This window comes from Fomitiporia mediterranea (assembly GCF_000271605.1).
Source record: "Fomitiporia mediterranea MF3/22 unplaced genomic scaffold FOMMEscaffold_10, whole genome shotgun sequence".
NCBI classification, from domain to species: domain Eukaryota; kingdom Fungi; phylum Basidiomycota; class Agaricomycetes; order Hymenochaetales; family Hymenochaetaceae; genus Fomitiporia; species Fomitiporia mediterranea.
In genome coordinates, this window is record NW_006760395.1 from 1,706,969 (window position 1) to 1,725,953 (window position 18,985).

Consider the following 18,985-nt stretch of genomic DNA (forward strand, 5'->3'; position numbering starts at 1 on the left):
AATATTGACATAGGCTGCATGATACTAGGTTGCAAGTCTTTCTAGTGCAAGTGCAAATACTACACAAACTGGCAGATACACGCTATGGGCGACGTCAATGCAGTTATAGAACATACAAGGTTCCATATAAAGGCATATTGAGTACAAAGCACACATTTATATATTACGACTATTGGGCGGCACTACGAAGAAGGTAATACTACTGCATGCATCAAACGCAAATGATGTCGTTCTATTGACTGTACGCACAGAATAAAATACTCAATGAAATGCAATGACAATAACTAGACGATCACGGTCCCTATGGCCATGGGCTTGCCTGGGCACCGTGTTCGCGAGCGATTGCCTCAAGCTCAGTATCACGTCTATTGCTCGAGATAAGGTTGTAATTTGAACCACCAATGGCTTCGCCACACTCAGGGCATGAGGCAGTCTGCATGGCACCTCCGCACTGTAATTAGAGCGGATTGTTTTTTTCGGAAATTGGTTGTATGTTATAAACTTAGCTCAATTAATAACTCACCTCTGTTATGATGAACGAATGTCCGTTAGGACACTGGTAAAAGTGTCCCGAATGGGCTTTGGAAAATGTGTTAGTTTTGGTCAACCAGCAATATATTAAGTCTACTTACTGAAGTCCCAATTTCCCCTCAGGGCAGCTACGATTTGCTTCTTCTCCTCGTATGACACTGGGTTGTAGACGGTGTCCATGCGGATTGAACGCTCCAAGTTCATCCATTCTTCACGTATTGCATTAATTGGTTCGTAGAAGAGACTAGCAAAATCTGAGGCAATGACTTTAGCGCTTCTTGACATACGAAGAAGGACCTGTCCCCAAGCCAGAGCTTTGTCTACGGAGGCAAGTTCCTTGCAAATTTGTTCAGCGAGTTCCTCACGAGACTCTGCTGTCAATTTCGCTTCGTGCGCGAAACGGAAATTGAACTTGAAGGCCTCAAACCTCGAATTAAGAGCAAACACCTTTGACCGCAAAGCTTGTTTAATGCTTTCGGATGCTGTTGCGATACGCATAGCGACCCTTGCATCGCGCTCGCAAGTTTCGAGAACGAACTTGATGAATTTGATCCACGATTCTTTAAACGACGTGAAATGCTGGTCGAGACGAGTGTTGACAGGCGTTAGCCACTCCGAAGCAACATCCACGAGAAGGAGGCGAATGCGTAATGTAAGCCAAATGGCTTCGACGCAGAAGCGCTTATCTGCACGAGGTTTGGGTTGTCCAACTTTCATATTTGCCATACGCATAGCATATTCTTTCGGATGACGTGGGGCTCTAGTCGGATCTTCAACAGCATCATCGATTTCTTGTCGATACAAACTAGAAAATGCCGATTCCCATGCCTTCGAGTGAGCTGAACGAGTAGAAGCAACCTTGATCGCGGCTTGGTAGACAGCTCCGATATGCTTTACTTCTTTTGTCCAGCGTTGCGCAATATCCGGTTTGACTTCGTGTAGCTGACCCCGGGGGTTTATGTGCTCCCATGCGACAGGATTCTCGCCGTTACAGTTAAGAACCTTCATCCTAGCCTTTTTCTTTGATTGAATCTCATCGTCCGAGGTGGGTGGCGCGCCGAAAGCGAGATCACAAAATGCATCCCGGAGTGTACGACGAAGCGCTGCGCTATCGATGGAATCGAGGTTGACAGAGGCCGTTTGAAGCGAAGTAGACAGTTCAGATGTAACATTTCTCTCAAGGATATCGAGGTCTGCACGCTTATAGACTCGGCCGTATCGCGGAGAACGTATCGCAGAGCGGCAGGTCGGGCAAGTTGGTGGTACTTTGAACCCCGTTTCAGGTGCCTTCAAACCTTTCCAAGAACCTTCAACGTGCACGTAATAATCGTGAAGGCTACAATGGCCATCCAGTGTCTCAACCGTAAACGCATGTTTACAGTTAGCCAGCGTAATGACGAGTTCGTCGATTGTTCCTCTTGATGGGTCCAGTTCACTGAGTGATCGCTGCATTATGAAGTCCGCTATCGAGGTGAGCTTGTCTTTTGGCGAACATTCGAGACATAATTGGTCAGCGCAATTCTCTCCGCAGACTATGACTCGTACTTGAGAAAATTAAGCACGCCAAAGAGTTGATAGCACATACCAGAAGGACATTGATGCCCGCACGATAGTAAGTTTGTGCAGCGCAAATCGCAGGGCACACGTGCACACATCTAGAATATATTAGATCCGATACGTAGTAACCCTTGTTCTGGTTTCTTACCGAGCCGCAAGGGACCGGGCAGGAGTGATGCGGACACGACCTGTCGAGACACTGTTATTTAAAAAGAGGTTCATAACATGGATCTGTACGACTGACCATGTACAAGGCTCTTGGCAAGGAGCACAGGGTTTCGAACACGGCAATCGACACTGAGCATGAGCACACGACTGTCTGCACTTCTCCTTACACTTGTCCAGGCACCTGTGATCAGCAGAACAGGTACCTCGGCACGTGTGTTCACAGTACAGCGGCCTTCCACATTCATGAGAGCAATGTCGGGTACGTGACCGGACTTGAAGACGTGCATCATCTTCAGGAGGATCTTGGCATGCGTGACATTTCGCTTTGCACAGGTTCCCGCAACAAGGCAGTTTTCCGTCGCAAAGGGCCTGGCATTTGATTTCCTTCACATCAGAGCTACAAGGCATCCCGACGCTGTGTTCGCACGTCGGGAGGTCTCGCACGACCTTCACCATGCATTTGATCTCAGCCAAGTCGTCCATTTGATGGCTGTCTCGGAGTCAGTCGCGATCGATAAATACTGAATTTTATCTCACCATAGCACGGTTTTGTGAACATGGCCGCAAGGAAGTGCGACATCACGGCTTGGATGAACGCATTTTCCACACGGTTCACCACATTGCCTGCGGCACGGGTGCCCTTTGGAGCACAGCTTTGGACACGGCTGAGTGCAGAACACATTGCGATGATTCGGATCGTCCGAATGACACTATACAAGTGATAAGAATACCTGAATTAAGTTATCCCTGGGCTTCGTCCTACCTTATATGGACAAGTGTGCCCACATTCGAGTCTCTCCCCGCAGCTTCGTAAGCACCCACCTAGAGATCAAGCTAAGGATCGACTTCATATAGTCAATATTCAAAATCGAGTGACATACCATCGGGAGACAATTTCGGGAGCTCCCCCGGCTTTGAGATGTATCTCAAATCATCGGGGTGACGGTGACAACGTATTGGGATCGCTTCTCCGATCGCAGCTGCCTCTTCCAACTGACTAATAACTGACGACCACATCGAGCTACGCGAAGCCAGATCGGAGGCATTGCCGAGAATATATAGACCTTGTCGAGCACGCGAAAGGGCGACTGAGCAGACGAGTTAGTAAGTTAGACGAGTTACAACCACATAACGATCACCATTTGTCCGATTCTTAGACTAATATCTAGTCAGTAAAACGAAAACAGTAATGTAACATAAACTCACCCTGAGGAAACCAATATTCGCATTCGCTTTGCGAGAAACAATGTCATGGACGTTGCTTTCATGCCCTCCACCAGAGTTTCTTACAAGGGATAGAATTACAATCTAGGTTGACATCTCGGGAATTGCTCGTCTTGAAATAAATACTAAGTACACTTACGTCGGCTTCCTCTCCCTGATAGTTATCAACAGAACGTATTCTAACCTAAAGATATGCAACCAACAATCGCTGGTCAGACCTTTTCAACTGTAATTAAGTAAACTGAAACCTCACGCGTTGAGTGATGTGTACACGCTCGACGGAAATCGTTTCATCCACATCAGGCTCTCCTTCATGCTTTGCCAAAGCGTCCTGGTCGCGCTCATCTATAACAACTGTCATCTCTCCTTTCAAAGCGTCCCTGACCTTAGCAAGTTGGCCCAGATATGCACAGAGCACAACAATACTCCCATCGGCCGAGTAAGACCCTTGACTATCGTGTAAAGCGTCATATTAGCATTGACTTTTAAACAAAGTGAAACTGCTTCTACCGGAGTAGGTATTTTACAAGATCCTTGATCATCAGCACCTTTATCACTGTAGTCAGTACACGACAATATTATTTAAACATTGGGGTTGTAGTTACCTCATACGGATTATGTTTTGAGACAGAGTCATCACCGCCACCATGCTCCTTGTTCCCATGAGATAAGAAAAACACGTCCTTATCCATACCACGGACGGGTGCGTATTTATAGACGACTTCATGATCTTTGAGTTTAGGATATAAAGTATCCCTAACCAGTACGTGAGATGGTTTAATTAGCATAATGTATTCGAAAACCACACCGTATTAGAGATGATACACTTGGACGCATTCTCCGCTGCTCATTCAGTTGCGACATTGGAAATCCATTGGAGGATAGTCGCTCCATTAACGACATGTCGAACCGATACAAGTCCTTTCCTCTGGGGTTGTCCATCGATAGAGCTGGTGCGAAAACGCTCAGATCTACAAAATATATTCAGAAGATGGCCGTCCGTACCGTAGTTATTAAGAGTCGGCCGCAGCTGCAGAGGATCGCCGATGAGTATTAGATGATTAACAGAATCGACCAGGCCTGCGAGAACATGGGATTCTAATACTTGTCCTGCTTCCTCTACTAACATTACCCGAGGCCCAAGGCCCTTAAAATAGTGCATTAGAAACAGAGAAACGCATTGGTGGCATAACATACCTTCAGCAGAGATATCAGCTTTGCAGCACCTGAGATTCATAATCAGCATGGGCGAATATAGAATGGTGATTGGTCTGCTAGCCTGTCGTCGTACAACCAACCAACTTCCTATTCCGCATGATGTTTAGGCGGATCTGACGCGAGTGTGTCAATTAACATACTTACTGGAAGCAGACAACTCACCTCCTCATTTCTGCAACGTTGCCTCTCCCTGAGCTCCGAATGTTTCTCGACCAACGCCTCAAAACGCTGCTTCTGCGACCGATACGACAACTCCCGATATTCCATGCCCCAGTAATCATCAAGTCGCGCCCTTTCCGAAATGGAATAGCTCCACATATTGCACGGGTCCTCCTGAAGGAGCATCTCTACAGTTCGATCAGAAACCGGTTCCACAGGGATGTCTGATATTCCGTTGGAGAGCAGGAACACTTCCGCATTCGAGTAATCTGATACTACCTGCGGCACCTCCTCGCCAGAAGCTTGAGTGTCACTCTGCGAACCATACTCCATTGGCGCCGTCGATACGCTTTCCACTTCCGAAAATATCAGTGTTTGTTCATCGTCTTCATCATCGTCTTCATCATTGTCGGCAAGAAGATTTGCGTAGCGGTTGCTCGTAGGATCCGTCCCTTTAGAAGGTTTCTTCTGCATTCGGATTGCACGAAGGAATTCCAAGTCCCCCGCTGTCTTCCAAAACGCGTAAAGTGAGGTATCCATGCCCTGTCTAAACCCTTTTCCGCCCGCGATCTCCCATTCCGCGTAATCCGTAGTGCTACCAGCGTCATTTTGCATGGAATGGAGCTGATTGATCCATGCAGGGGGGTTTTCAAGACACAAGGCGTGATCCGGGTACGGTATGCTGATATGGTTCAAAAGTATATGGGATGGGACATGTCTCTCGATGACACGCTTCAACAATTTCATGATTTCTTCCTCCGTCTCCTTGATTGCACGGTACTCGCTTTTCATAGCCCGGTCAAGATAAGAGCGACCCGACGCTTTCTCGAGTTCTTCAATCGAATAACTCTTGATCATCTCGTCCGCAGATCGTCCTCCTAAGCGGACTATGTCGTTAGTGATACCGGAGTTGACGATTGAACTAAGCATATGGTCTAAAGCATGGTTTGTGAATGCAATTAGTAGTATAGGGCCAATATTATTCTCGACCAGCACACGAATGAGCTCGACACCCATGAACGTCTGCAAATGGCAGAAAAAAGTTAGTTCTGCAAATTTATTTAAGCAGGTGCCATACCTTTCCTGTTCCCGGAGGCCTATACAGAGAATGCGTTAGCATAAAGCCTCTTTAATCACTGCATTGCCTACCCTTGGATAAGAGCTATCTCTCGTGTAAGCGTGTCAACAAGAGCCTCAGCTTGACTTGGATCCAGTCGGCTCCTCTCAGAAAGTAGAGCGCGTGCGTTGGCAACAGAGGGAGGATCTGTTGTCAACAGTTGGAGTGTATCAGGCCCTAGTTCGTCATCCGTACGGAGAAGACTCGTCAAATCAAACGCGAAGCCCGGTGTTTTTGAATATGCAGGAGGACTGATCTGCAAGTTCGATAAAATAGCTGGTGAATGAAGCGGTAGATACCTCTCAAAAGGGATGGTCTCCGGTACTCGTTTTAAAGACTCGAGGAAGGGCCGAACTGCCTCGAACATAACAGACGACTCAACCATCAACTTTTCTTCACCGGATTCATTCCTACTAGCATTGCTTCGGATGTGCTCAAGGACCTTGATGTTGACCAGTACATCAAAGAACTGCACGCGAACACGCAGCACATTCTTGCTGGCCCTTGCTGCATCTGCAAGCCCTTCACTACTGCTGCAAAGAATCCCGAGATGTACATCCACACGTCCGCTGCGTTTCCACATTACAGCAACCAGGCCACCCTGCATCAGTCGTTTCCCGTTTGACCAATACGCCGTTCGTACGCTGGCCTTGTCGGATCGTGCGCTACCAGGCGGAGTATCTAGTTGTAGCTCCACTACCAACCCCCGTCGCGAATCCATATCTATCTTTGAGAATCTAATGCCAGTGTATACGTTGAACAGTACTGAATCTTGTTGATCCTGATAGTTATACCGCCCACCCTTCTTTTTCATCAGCTCACTAAGTTGCGTTTTACGTGACGACGGTGCCGCCATGTCGTCCAACACAACCTGCATAGAGGTTCGTAACGGAGCACTGAAAATACATGTCAAGGACAGAAGAAATGGAACAGAATGAAAATTCGTACAGCAGTTCCTCCCGCAAAAGGCGAAACTGGATATCAAGGAGCCTCTGCATGCTGCCGTCTGGGAATGGGTGTGGCGCATTTGGAATGTTTGCAGGCAAGAATGGTACAAGGCGGCAAGTTAATTCCCCGTCAGTCGGTGCAATTTGGATGGAACTAATCTCGACGTGATCATTATCGTGGCGTGGACCGTCTCTCCTCTCCTCTCCAGGCCCTTCGTAGTAATTTTCAAGCGCATGCAGGAGTGCCGTTGAAGCGACTTTTGAAGCAGTTTCAGCGTTGTGCTGTACCCTCCGTACAGCGGAGCGATCGATTCCGGCCTGTTCCCGCTCAACTATGCTAGTAACACGCTGCATGCGATCCTTAATGTGATCAACGACGAGCTCTCTAGCATGTTTTCTCTCTGGAGTGGTAAGGAGGTCACGAAATTTTGGAGCGGTAGAGCAGATGTCGTTGGCCCATTCTTCGACCCAGTGACCGAGTTTCGAAACAAATTGTCCTAAGTCTTTATGTGTCGCCAGCGCGTTCTTAAAGCGTGAAAGGTATCTGAAGTTGAAAGACGTCAGATTTTTTTCCTCGTTCGACATTAGAACGCTTACTCATAGACGACTGTAACGATAGGCCCAAACACAACAGCACCAGATGGTTCAGATGAGGAAGACGTCTCTCCAAACGTCCGTGAATTCACGACGGCGCCCAAACACCCGTCTAAATTCGATACGATACAATCGAGATTGTTATCTAACAATGCGTAAAGTGAACTATATTGCAAATTATCAGAGGCTTGCCACCAAGGAATAAGATGAAAAGGAAAAAATCACTTCACGAAATGAACAAGTGTACTCTTTATCACGTATTTTGAGGACAGATACTGCATTAGCAAAATAAGTAAAAGGAATATTATAATCATACACAATCGCGTACCTGGAAAAGTGGTAGGTATCCGCGCTGAAACGATAGTACCTTAGGATCATATCGAACAATTGCCGACACATTGGTGTAGCACAAGACCTCGGTTAAACGAAGCCGACCGTTGTCCTACAATCGTTTCAGTACTTTCCGACACGGTCGAGGCGAAGAAACGAACTGCTGCTATAGCTATGAGAAGTAACTGTGAAAAATAGTGAGAATACATGCAACAGATCTGCTGGTGGGAAATACCTGGCCTTCCTCGTTAGTCTACAATTGGACAGTATTGTCAGTATGTAGCCAGTATTGTCCAGTAGAGGCGTACCCAAGACTTATTTGTTGACGACGCGTTAGCCAAAAGCTTTGCGAAGGAACACATTTCCGCTGGAGAGCGGAAGCGATAATTGTCCCGTAAAAACTTCACTAAATAGCCCTGCGTTTGCTGAGGGTCGAGAGAGTCGGAGGAGTCGTGGAACGCATCACCACCCGTCCCAGTCATATCAGACAGCCCGGACGGGGTGAGAAACGGTGCGAGGGCATCTATCAGTGAGGAAGAGCCCGTGTTACTACTGTTTTCACCAGCGTCGCTCTTCCCACGCGATGTGGTGGGAGATAGGACATGGCGATACTTGCATTCGAATGCTCTCTTGCAAGAGCCTGTTGACCAGTAGAAGTCACAGATACCCGGAGGAGCCCTCGGCACCTGCTGCTTTACAGAGTGGCTTTCTGACGATGACCCTTGATTACCACGTTCTGATAGAGGTTTTGTGTGATCAAACGAGCATCGATCTCCTCTCCTGCAGCCTCCTGGCTTGTTGAAAAAATTACAGGGTTTCTTTCGAGACTGATGCATCGGAATCAGTGCTCAGGAATAGTGGTGGACGAGATAGTTAGAGTCGCGGTGAACAAGGACAAAGGGATGGGGGGTTGAAATAGGCGCAACTCATGTATAACCATCAGAAAAGGCATGACCATGTCGTAAGGAAGATATATGAAATGTGCAAGGTCGCCACGACCACATTCGTAAAGATCCCAAAGCGGACAGCTATGAGCTAGGTATGGACACGGCCATCGAGAAGAATAGCTCACAAGACCATCCACAATTGATGTCTACCAAATTAAACGCCCATAATCGGCCAATTAAATCTTGGCGCTTAACTGCTGCGATGGACGTCACAGAAGGCACACAGTACCAATTTCCACACTCGTCGAGTCAACATGCTTTGGGGTACTCGTTATCAGTTAAAATTAGCTTACCAGTACTTCCAGAAGAAAGTAACTGGAGTCCAGCCTACTTACACTGCCCTCCTCAAGGATCACTCTTGATGGGCCAAACACAGCTTCCTGGTTTATTGCAGTGAAGTGTACTGCTCCTTCAGCTTACAGGCAGTGCCCATATATCCTGGGAGAATGAGCACAGGCAGCTCACAAGGGGTGTGTCAATACTGCATGTATTGAAGGTTTTACACAGCGCATGTCACAACATGAGGTGCTGAACAAAACGTGAGGCCTTTTCAGGACGCACTTCCTCTAATGAACACATCCACGCTGCAACATCGAAGATACATTGGAAGTTGTTTGCTCCGCTTCCAAGGCGCAGGGTGGCACAGTTCCTAAGGCCCTGACGTTGGAGGTTCTGCCAGGCGGCATGGAAGATGGTCCGATTACTCCGACTCACTGATATGGTCGAGTGATCCTCTAGTGTTAGGGAACATTCATAATCCAGAATGCCTCGTTTTGATGATCCCAACGTAGATAGTAGTTACCTAAAGCACGGCGTTCGGCGGATTCGGACTGGAGCTTCATACGGTGTGCACAGGAGGATTGAGACAGATGTCCTGATATAGTTATGGGTTACCAACTGTCAAGAAAATTCCCACGATAAGACAGAAAAGTCGTCGCAGTGAGGTGACCAAAACCTTTGATTTTCCGCATCCAGACCCTGAGTCTCACGACCCAATTTGGGATGACCCTGAATGGCCACTTACATAATACTAGTGCGGCAACTCTTGGACTAAGAAGTTAGGAGGGGGGTTTGGGGGGCCAATTAGGTTTGGGATAAGTTGGGTTGTTAGGTTTGGGTGTTAGGATGGGTTTTGGCTAGGATTAGGGAGGGGAACATGTATTTTATTAGAAAAGGACTTTATTTTGACTTAGTGAAATTCAAGTTGAACTGTGGGTGGCCAATTCAAGCTAACCAAAAAAGAACCGTGGGACTCAGGGTCTGGATGCGGAATTGACGCGACTGGTGACCAACTGAATGTGACCGTCAAGTGTCACGTGAATGTGACTGGACGCGTTCGCCCTCAAAGGCACCCTGGACCGGCTAAGAGCCTGCTTCGCGACCAATTATTTCCTACAAAATTTTTGTTGCCAATGATGACACTCAAAATGGTGTGGAGCACAGGAAGTATGTGGAATGATTGACAGGTATGAGCCCTATCATATTAGATTACAAGCGTACATTATTTCTTCAAACGCGTTCCTTCGATACGAATGTTGTACAACTTGTACAGGTTTGCAGCGAAGAGTCAACATAATTTATACTCAGATTAGTTAAACTAAACAATCGTAGTTATCACTCCACGGGCGAATGAGTAGGAGCCATGGAATGTGGCCGCTGCAGCATCCCGCAGTCTGTGAGCTATTTCTTGTGCCATAGCATTCTGCGAGAACTAACTAAACATATCGATTTCTCGCCGATCCTTTAAAACATATGATGTGACTCACTTTCGTTCTTCTACACTGCGCCCACTGAAGGTCGGTTTTTGACCGTTCACTATTGTCCCCAAGATACAAAAAAGCATCCGCCACATTGCCCGTGCGCCACCAGCAGCCGGTGGCCGTCTTATATGCAAAGTAAAGCATGGGCAACGAGCCACGACATGACTGTGTGCATCCGAGTCGCAGCATGACTCCAGTAACATTACAGCCCGCCATCTCACTCCTTCCCGCTGAGCTACTCCGTTCTGTCTTGCAACTCCTCGTTACAGTCAGTAACTCCACATTCACAAGTCCTCGAACTCGATTTGGGAACAAAGTACAATCGTCCGCGCAGTATTTGCATGTGTCGAAGTCGTGGCTCGAGGCTGGGACGCCTTTGCTCTATCAGACAGTCGTGCTGCGCTCTGCTGCGCAAGTCTGCTCTCTTCGCTCAACGCTCGTCACGTATCCCGACCTTGGATTATATGTCCGAAATCTCCGTATTGAAGAAGGCGCATACTACGCAGGTATTCAGGAGATCGTGGAGCGGACGCCCAGGGTTGAAGTTCTGGTCTTAAGTCTCGTTCTATATCGAGCAGTTAATCCTTCATATCTTTGCCGGGCGCTTGCCTTCCTCGACCCACGCAAAGTAGTACTTCATGATCTCGGGAGCACGATTATTCGGAATTCATCCATGGACAAAGTCGTTAAGACGTTATGTAGGATGATGATAGATTCCCAGTCTCTAGTGAGTCTCTGTTCACTCCATCAAATTAGCTAATGAGACTGATAGTCTCCCTTATTAGGAATCATTTGAGTGGCATGTTCAGTGGCGCAGTAAAGTGTTTACTATCCCTCGTACAGGCTATTTCGCAGATGCTTTGATAAAAGCACCGCGGTTGCATTCAATTGCTATCTCCGGTTCGCGCAACACAGGGATTCCAGCTCTGATTGGCAAGCTTCTCGACAAAAGCATTGCAGAGCGGATCTGTATTGTCGACTGTCCTGTAAGGATGAAACGAAAGATCAGAGCCGGTATCTCTCGGAAGCCAGGGGCTCAGGAGCGAGTCATTTTCATCGATACGTACGTCCTATTCTTGGCTATTGACTTCTCAGTTTAGCGACTAATAACCTGTAATCTGCAGCTTCAATGAGCTCATGGACATAAGAGGAAACTTAGAAGGATTGTCGAGTGTTTTCCAGCTTCCAAAAAGCTCATCCCGACTCCCAGATAGCATACTAAAGCGGATCGTGCACCTTGCGCTTTCATCCTTCGATATGATGAACGAGAACATGTATTCAGACGGAGTGGATGAAACCCAGTTCTACACATTTGAAACTGTTATTCGTAACTTCGAGCTCGTCTCAAAGCTTTTTAAAGTGCGTATATCGCTACTGTCGATAACTGTTCTACTACTTACTGGTATCCACCATGCAGTCCTTTTCTCGACCCTTCAAGTTTCTACAAGTTTCCATTACCGACTTCTATTGCGGGATGCAGTTCTTACAAGACCTCCTCAGCGAGCCAATCAGCGAAATACCACCTTACATCAGCAGCGTCTACGTCACAAGCTATCCACGATCAGTAATTGGCGCTGAGAAAGAGGCTCGGGACATCTTCCTCAACGCACTATGCAGTATGACGCACCTCACTGAACTGAGTATCCCGGCTCGACCCGCTGACATCCGCTTACTTGCACGTTATCTTGGAGGAACACTGATGAAGTTTGATATCTACCTCGATTCAGATGCACGGGCAGATGACGAAATTATTGGTGGGGGAGAGGTTTTGGTCCCAAATGACTTTGAGGGGTTTCAATCGTTGGAGGTTCTCTGGCTGCGATGCAGTGGAGTTATACCCGTGATTGAAGAGTTAAAAAGAGACGAATGTAATACAAGCATTAGTGATGACGCAAGTGTGGGAGTGAAGTTCGAGCGCCTTCGCACGCTCACAATCCAGGATTATGAGGACGGCAGAGTGTTTAAGCTAATCTCGCAGTGGAAGTAAGCTTACCTTTCTTACTTAACACAATTCCGTCTTCTGCTTTCGGCACTCATATCTTCTTTCTCATTTCTCTTCTTCTAAAGTTTAAGCACAGTAAAGCGACTGAGCTTGGCAGGATCTCTTTATAAAAGAGCTAGGACTGAAGTTGATTTCGTTTATAATGTTATTGCATCCGTGCTTGAGAATGGTCAGGTTGAAACGCTCGTTCTCGGGCACGGCGGTGTCGTAAGCAGGTTCAACTGAGCTCAATGGGACGATGTTAACACAACTGTCTTACCCTTGTATGCAGGACCCTGACATAGAGATTCTATCCCGAGCCCTTTCCATCAATAAAGTGAAGAAACTCGAAATCTGCTTCAGGTGCACACACTATCTTCGACGCATATTATTGCATACTCATGTTTTGCCTAACAGCCACGAAACAGCGGTCATCCACCAAAAGACACACATCATTCCTGTCTTCACCCGACTCCGAACCGAAGTAGAATCTATCCCGAAGGACTCTCGAAAACTTGAGAACGTTCATATTCGCTCGCTGTTCAAGTGGCCATATACTCAGTACGTGATTAAACCGCCTTTATATCCATATCTCCAGGTATCGGGGCTGACTGTTTCTCAAAATTAGTAATGAACTGCGGAAGAGTATATGGCCAAAATGCATTGATACACTTGTTCGAGACCATAATATCTCCGTGACTAACTACAAAGGCGTTCCCTGGCGCCCTAGGCTCACGCTACCACGATAATAATCTACAAGCACACCGGTTAACGCCTCACGTTTTCTTGCTTTGCTTATGACTTTGCTTATATCTGATGTTATGATTTTCGAAAGAGATGTACGAATAGTACTGATACTTCTATAAATGCGTCCCTTAGTGTCCCAAGCTTTCACAACCATTTTTTTGATCAAGTTCACAATTTCACGCTTGTTGCTTCTCTTGTTTTATACATAACCTTACTAAGATGTAATTTTTTAAAATTTGTAACTGAAATGTACAAATGATATTAACATATCCCGAACATCGTCCACTGAGGACATTATCTTCTTTGGAGATCCTGCCAAGCTTGGGTAAATACAAGTAAACAACGCGCCGCTGTGTATTTGAGCTCATCACGTGCTGTTTTGACTTTATTTCAGACCTTAAACCAGGACCATACCGTATTGTGCCTTCAGTATCTCTATGGGAAGTAAGCAATTAAGCGGCACAAAAAGGATAGCTCCTCTAAAGAGTGTACGAAGTTCATACAGGTACGCCTTCTAACATCGATCCTGACGCATTACACAACTACCTTTACTGTTCACGAAAAATCCAAGGAGAAGAAAGAAAACATAGGAATGAGGGAGGGCTACACGTCCAATCTAAAATAAAAGAAACAAGAAAGGTAGGTCCACTTAGATACGACCCCTGGGTCCCGGGTGGCCGTTGTCACCATCTTCATCATCTTCCGGTGAATTATGCCAAGGCTCGTATTTCCCTAACGAAGGCAATGATGGAAGCATGCCTGTGAAACTCTGCGGGCGTTCCGTACGTCCGCCATATTGCATATCAGATGACGTTGTATGAACATGTGATATGGGGTTGAGTATCGCCGGAGCAGGAGCCAAAGGAGCGTCCATCCTCCTCTTAGTATCATAAGCAGGCGGCGATACCGGAGGAGCAGGCTGATGCGCGCCAAAGTCTAGCGCCTGGGAAAGGCGCTCCTTTGCAGCCTTCTCGATATCTGCCACCCATCGATCGTCATCCGCGGAGTTCTGGGATGGCGATTTGTTATCACTGACGAAATCTGGTTCGAAATCATCCTTCTCCAGCACGCTTGCAGCTTCAAGGTATTCCTTCAAACCTTTGCCGAAGTTCATACGACAGATGATACCCAGGACGACGCTTGCAAGTAGAATGAACTGCGCTGCAACTGCAGTCGAGGCGAAGAACGGCCATTGTATCCACGTCCAACGCCATACGAGCGAATCGTACATTCCCGACCAGCCAGCTTCGAATATCAGTCCGAGGACGACGAACACTGGGAGAGCGAGGCGCTGCTCATATCGCACGGAGCGCCACCCAATTGCAATCCAAGGAAGCAGAAGCACCAAGATGAAGATGAAGATGGCAAGATACAGTGCCATATGGGAAGAAATAGACGCAATTGCTCCGTTCCGAAGTTGATCAAGCCATAGTGCTGCGGACGTGATGAGGAAATAGATCGCCACTTGTAGACAAGTGAACAGCCCTAGGACGAACTAAAAGCGATGAACAGCGCCTGCTGAGTACGGATCATTCGCATTAAGAAAATGTAAATACTCACGCGGTGGATTTTTACGACGTGATCAGGAGGTCCAATGCATCGGAACATCTTTGTCTTGTACGTACGCACTAGACGTGCAATGAGGTAGGATAACAACAGCAGCGCAACAGCGTTCAGGGCAAGATCTGCGATCTAAAGATTGGGAAGGCAATCAACAAGCGTTCATCAGATGATTGCAATATTGAATTAATATACTGTCATACCTGAATTGAAGTACGCTGCCTAAAGTATTGTGGGAAAAGGTCCACCCCACACGGGCCTTCTGTCAAAAGAACGTCAAAGCGATTATTGATGTCGTGGGTTCGCCAGATTGAGTACGCTGACCACCCGACTGACAGGACACGGAACGCCAAGGCAGAGTACCTTGACATGTCAAGATTGTTCATGAGGCGACGGGTTCGGTTCGTAGTTGAGAAGGCGAGGGCAGTGCATCACAGAATCTCATCAGTGAAGTTTTATGAATGATAAATAACGATAGCACATACAGGTGTGCGATGGATCCATACAGTAGCTGTATGTAAGGATAATCGACGTCAGTTTCTAGACCAGGTGGTGACGATCGTTAGATGGAATGCGCACAGCAATCACCGATGTCCAAAGCAGCCAAAATTCCGAACCAATAAGGGCAATCTCTTCCCTCTTCGAGTTTCTGAGGACCTGATCCGCATACAGCATATTCCTTGTACATACAGCGTCCAACGTCATCGGCTCCCCGGCATTGATACCAGGGAAAGTAAGATCGATACTTGAGACGTTATTCGAGACGGGATCAAAGACTGCTGATATAGCAGCTTCGCTGATGTTCGAGGTGAAGTTTCCTCCAGAACCAAACCCTGAAGCGTCTTGAGATGACGTCGCGTCTGAGTTTGATGAGTCATTCTGACATGGAAATCTTAACATCTCCATAAGAACGGGGAAGGAAGCACCTCACCTGCCGGCGTCTGAGGCCGCTCGGAACAGATTCAGCACCAGGGTTATCGGTCTGAAATACGACGTGGCACGGATCCTCCTCTTCGCTCTTCTCGAATGGAATTGCATTGCAAATCTTTAGAGTATACACAGTCGAGTCTGTAGTCGGGCTATGGTCCTGACTCAGCCAAGCAAATTCGTTTGTGGGTACTTGAGCAGTTGAGATTATCCTCGACGTGAGTGAGTTGGAGTCGGAGTCAAGCTCGAACAGGAGGGATTGTATGAGTGCATGGGCAAAGCAGTACGCAAAAGTGAAGAGGAAGAATGCGATTGAGGTCTTTGTAAGGGTTATACGAATGTACTGGAGTGGCGATACCGGACAGAGGATCAGCACATAGCATGGCAGTGTCATGTAGAATATGCTCACCGCAGACTTGAACCATATGAGGATCCTATTTGCAACGCTGACCATGTTTCGTATACCTATTTCTTGACTAAATGACTGCTCGAGAAGTGGGGTTTATACAAAGGGTACAAAAGAGAAGACCAGCTGAAGTCGGCTCGGCCGAGACGAAGAGAAGGAACGAGTGAAGACTCGAGGCCGGCGAGTTTGAGGCGAGCGTCAAGCTGCCCTGCGCAACAATGGCGCTGTCGTGGCTGAAAACAAAGAGAGAGGGGAAGAACAAGAAGGTGGGAAGAGGGAACAGAAACGAGTCCAGAGGCCATGATATGGGCGGGTGGATAGACACTCTTGATTCCTGATCCCTGATTCGTCCGGCCTGTCCTGGAACCCGACCACGTGGCCTCGGCTAGTAACAAAACAAAGAGCCAAGACTACTTAATTTAGGTTTTCCTTGTTTTGCTCGGTTGTCATTTTCATCCATGTCATTAAAGCATTCGTTCCGTGGAGCACGTCGTCGGGTAGGCAACAACCGAGTTATAGCTTGCAGAAATGGAACTTCACTCTCTTAATCGTTGGCCATTGAGTGGTAACTTACACAAGCCAAAAGCTAATCAACAAAAAGGACTTGCCGCGACAAAATTGTCTAGACGACGAATGCTAGAATGCACTTAGAACCTACTTCAATTTACTGAGTTATGCACCCTATTGCAACGGAACTCCACTGGATGCGGGAATGTCTCGCAAGAGTACATTGCGTTCATTTCGCTACGTTTGGAAGGCCGTGGGACCAAGTCGGATAAAGGCAAGCAGTTCAGGCAGCGAGGAGAAAAAATGGTTGATTGACGTGTGAGTCAAGGCAAAAGGCAAAGCTCGTCTATAGGCCAGTTCAAGAGTCATTGTCATTTCAAGGCGTGCTTCCGCGTTGGGCGTCGGTGTCGGCGGGCAGTTGGCATAGCGACGATATCTTCAGTCCGTGCTTCCTGGATCATATTCGTAAGTACGCATCACTTTTTCGCGCAAGTCGTCCAAAGTCTAGACAAGGATTCAATCCGGAAATAGTGTAGTTACACTTCTGTGGGCGCCGCCTCGATGAACAGCAATGCCCGGTAACAGCGCAGAACTTGACGTGGGATACGCTGAGTGAGTCCTTCGCGGATCCCTGTCGTGCTGGTCAGTGGTAGGCAGCCATAAGGAGGCACTTGACCGTATTAGCACACTTATTATGGCATTAGAATTAGTCATCTCCGCGTTTGGTGGTCTGCATATACCACTACAGTCAAATACATGCAGCATATTGACCGAGGTGAGCTTATTTCATCTCCATTTCCCTTTGGACTTCTCTTATTTTTGTTATAGAATAACTTTTGTCAATAGGTATGTGCGAGTCAAATGTATCATATGGATTGATAATGCTTGTTTAAATACCAGGTAACAGTCCAACACTTTTACTCGAGTGTCAAAGCTATCTCAGACGGACTAGTCAGTGCCATTGAAGAAGAGAATAAAATGACACATGGAAAAGGTGTGCTAGGGAATATTTTGTCAAAATAGAAGATACACTTACTGGAAGATAGTCCTTCAATTATGGAAACATCGAATGCACTAGGATCTCATCGTTCATCTTATCAAATGTTCGACTATAACAACGGTGAGTCAGATATGTTCCACAAAAGATAGTGGCACTTCTGACCTGAGCACCTGGGTTGTGGTACCACTTTTAAATATGAAGTTATGTGCAACATTAATTTTGAAGTGAGCAGGAAGAACAAATCCTCCTGGGATAGTCCTCTCGATGTCTGGCTTCAGCTTGTCGTTGAAGTGCTGCATAACAATTGTCTTATCCCCACGGTTGACAAGGCGAACCTCGGCTATTTGGAAGTCGTTAAGCTCGTCAAGCGCGTTTTGTTTCACCTCAATTCTCTGTCTAGCCCCTTCGTTCATGTGAGGAGTCGAAGAAGTCTAAGGAAGATGTCTGTAAAATGTTGTGATATGAGGCACAGAAAATGCGTACCTGCAAAGATTCCCTTGCATCCTTAAGAGTAGTTTTACTCATAAAAGTCTGATGGTTACGAAACATTTCGGGGCTGGTATTATAAGGATTGCTAGCCTTGACGGACATGACTCGCAAGCCTTCCTTCTGTACTCTTTCATGGAGCTCATCGACAACCGTTGCAACAGGTGCACCATCCGTGAGAACACGCTCCAAGATATAGTCCCGATACTTATCGCTTAAGCTTTTCAAGTCAATTTTCTCCAGAAGAGAACCGAGGATAAGCGTTGAAAGTGCCCTGTGGTCGGTTACCGGCCAGAATGCCCCTCTAGCACGTCTCATCAGTTTAGAAAACAGATTAAAATAGCACTTCGGCATCACGAAAAAGTCGCAACAAATGTATTTAATAATAGCAAAAGTAAACTAATAAAATTATTTCATAAGCATTACATTCTAAAATAATACTTATATTTTACTTGTAATGTAATTATAATGCTTGTATATAAATGTAAGAAATATACAAAGTTTCTATTAAACTACAAACATGTTTTAGAGCAAGTAAGCTTACTAATAGTATTATTACAACATTACATGTGAGGTACAAGTACTCAACTCTTATTATAATCTGTTAAAATTATATTATAAGATATCTACAATAATAGTTGATAGATTATAATAGTTATAAAAATATTGTATTGTGCTTGTAAGTTGATTATAATACTTTTAGTAAGATAATATGCAATTATATATATTAATATTGTTAACAATCACCCTGTTAGACTTATAATATAATTTAGTTTTACTTTTAAACTGTATATCGAAGTGCTTACATAATTGAGTACC

General features: G+C 46.3%; 5 protein-coding genes across 5 annotated transcripts; 2 read left to right on the forward strand and 3 right to left on the reverse strand.

Moving 5' to 3' along the window:
• Nucleotides 1-301: 301 nt before the first annotated feature.
• FOMMEDRAFT_91980 (P-loop containing nucleoside triphosphate hydrolase protein) lies at nt 302-8,681 on the reverse strand (the record flags this gene model as incomplete). The annotated part of the gene is made up of 26 exons (XM_007269537.1): nt 302-451; nt 524-579; nt 633-2,063; nt 2,117-2,186; nt 2,237-2,276; nt 2,333-2,746; nt 2,794-2,966; nt 3,020-3,078; nt 3,138-3,344; nt 3,396-3,414; nt 3,463-3,564; nt 3,620-3,664; nt 3,734-3,932; nt 3,991-4,028; nt 4,086-4,236; nt 4,289-4,430; nt 4,486-4,695; nt 4,839-5,880; nt 5,936-5,954; nt 6,007-6,870; nt 6,923-7,465; nt 7,519-7,680; nt 7,741-7,790; nt 7,844-7,957; nt 8,060-8,098; nt 8,154-8,681. 26 exons carry the CDS (start codon nt 8,679-8,681, stop codon nt 302-304), a joined length of 6,867 nt encoding a protein of 2,288 aa, XP_007269599.1.
• Nucleotides 8,682-10,739: 2,058 nt separating this feature from the next.
• Nucleotides 10,740-13,282, forward strand: FOMMEDRAFT_159781 (uncharacterized protein; the record flags this gene model as incomplete). The annotated part of the gene is made up of 8 exons (XM_007269538.1): nt 10,740-11,279; nt 11,338-11,615; nt 11,677-11,911; nt 11,970-12,535; nt 12,620-12,761; nt 12,826-12,896; nt 12,951-13,094; nt 13,162-13,282. The coding sequence occupies 8 exons, from the start codon at nt 10,740-10,742 to the stop codon at nt 13,280-13,282; spliced, it is 2,097 nt and encodes a 698-aa protein (XP_007269600.1).
• Nucleotides 13,283-13,929: 647 nt separating this feature from the next.
• Nucleotides 13,930-16,221, reverse strand: FOMMEDRAFT_159782 (uncharacterized protein; the record flags this gene model as incomplete). The annotated part of the gene is made up of 7 exons (XM_007269539.1): nt 13,930-14,775; nt 14,841-14,972; nt 15,044-15,203; nt 15,326-15,351; nt 15,420-15,719; nt 15,772-16,110; nt 16,177-16,221. 7 exons carry the CDS (start codon nt 16,219-16,221, stop codon nt 13,930-13,932), a joined length of 1,848 nt encoding a protein of 615 aa, XP_007269601.1.
• Nucleotides 16,222-16,885: 664 nt separating this feature from the next.
• FOMMEDRAFT_159783 (uncharacterized protein) lies at nt 16,886-17,107 on the forward strand (the record flags this gene model as incomplete). Its single annotated transcript, XM_007269540.1, has 2 exons — nt 16,886-16,998; nt 17,062-17,107. The coding sequence occupies 2 exons, from the start codon at nt 16,886-16,888 to the stop codon at nt 17,105-17,107; spliced, it is 159 nt and encodes a 52-aa protein (XP_007269602.1).
• A 627-nt stretch (nt 17,108-17,734) lies between these two features.
• FOMMEDRAFT_159784 (uncharacterized protein) lies at nt 17,735-18,484 on the reverse strand (the record flags this gene model as incomplete). Its single annotated transcript, XM_007269541.1, has 3 exons — nt 17,735-17,789; nt 17,843-18,111; nt 18,164-18,484. 3 exons carry the CDS (start codon nt 18,482-18,484, stop codon nt 17,735-17,737), a joined length of 645 nt encoding a protein of 214 aa, XP_007269603.1.
• Nucleotides 18,485-18,985: the final 501 nt, after the last annotated feature.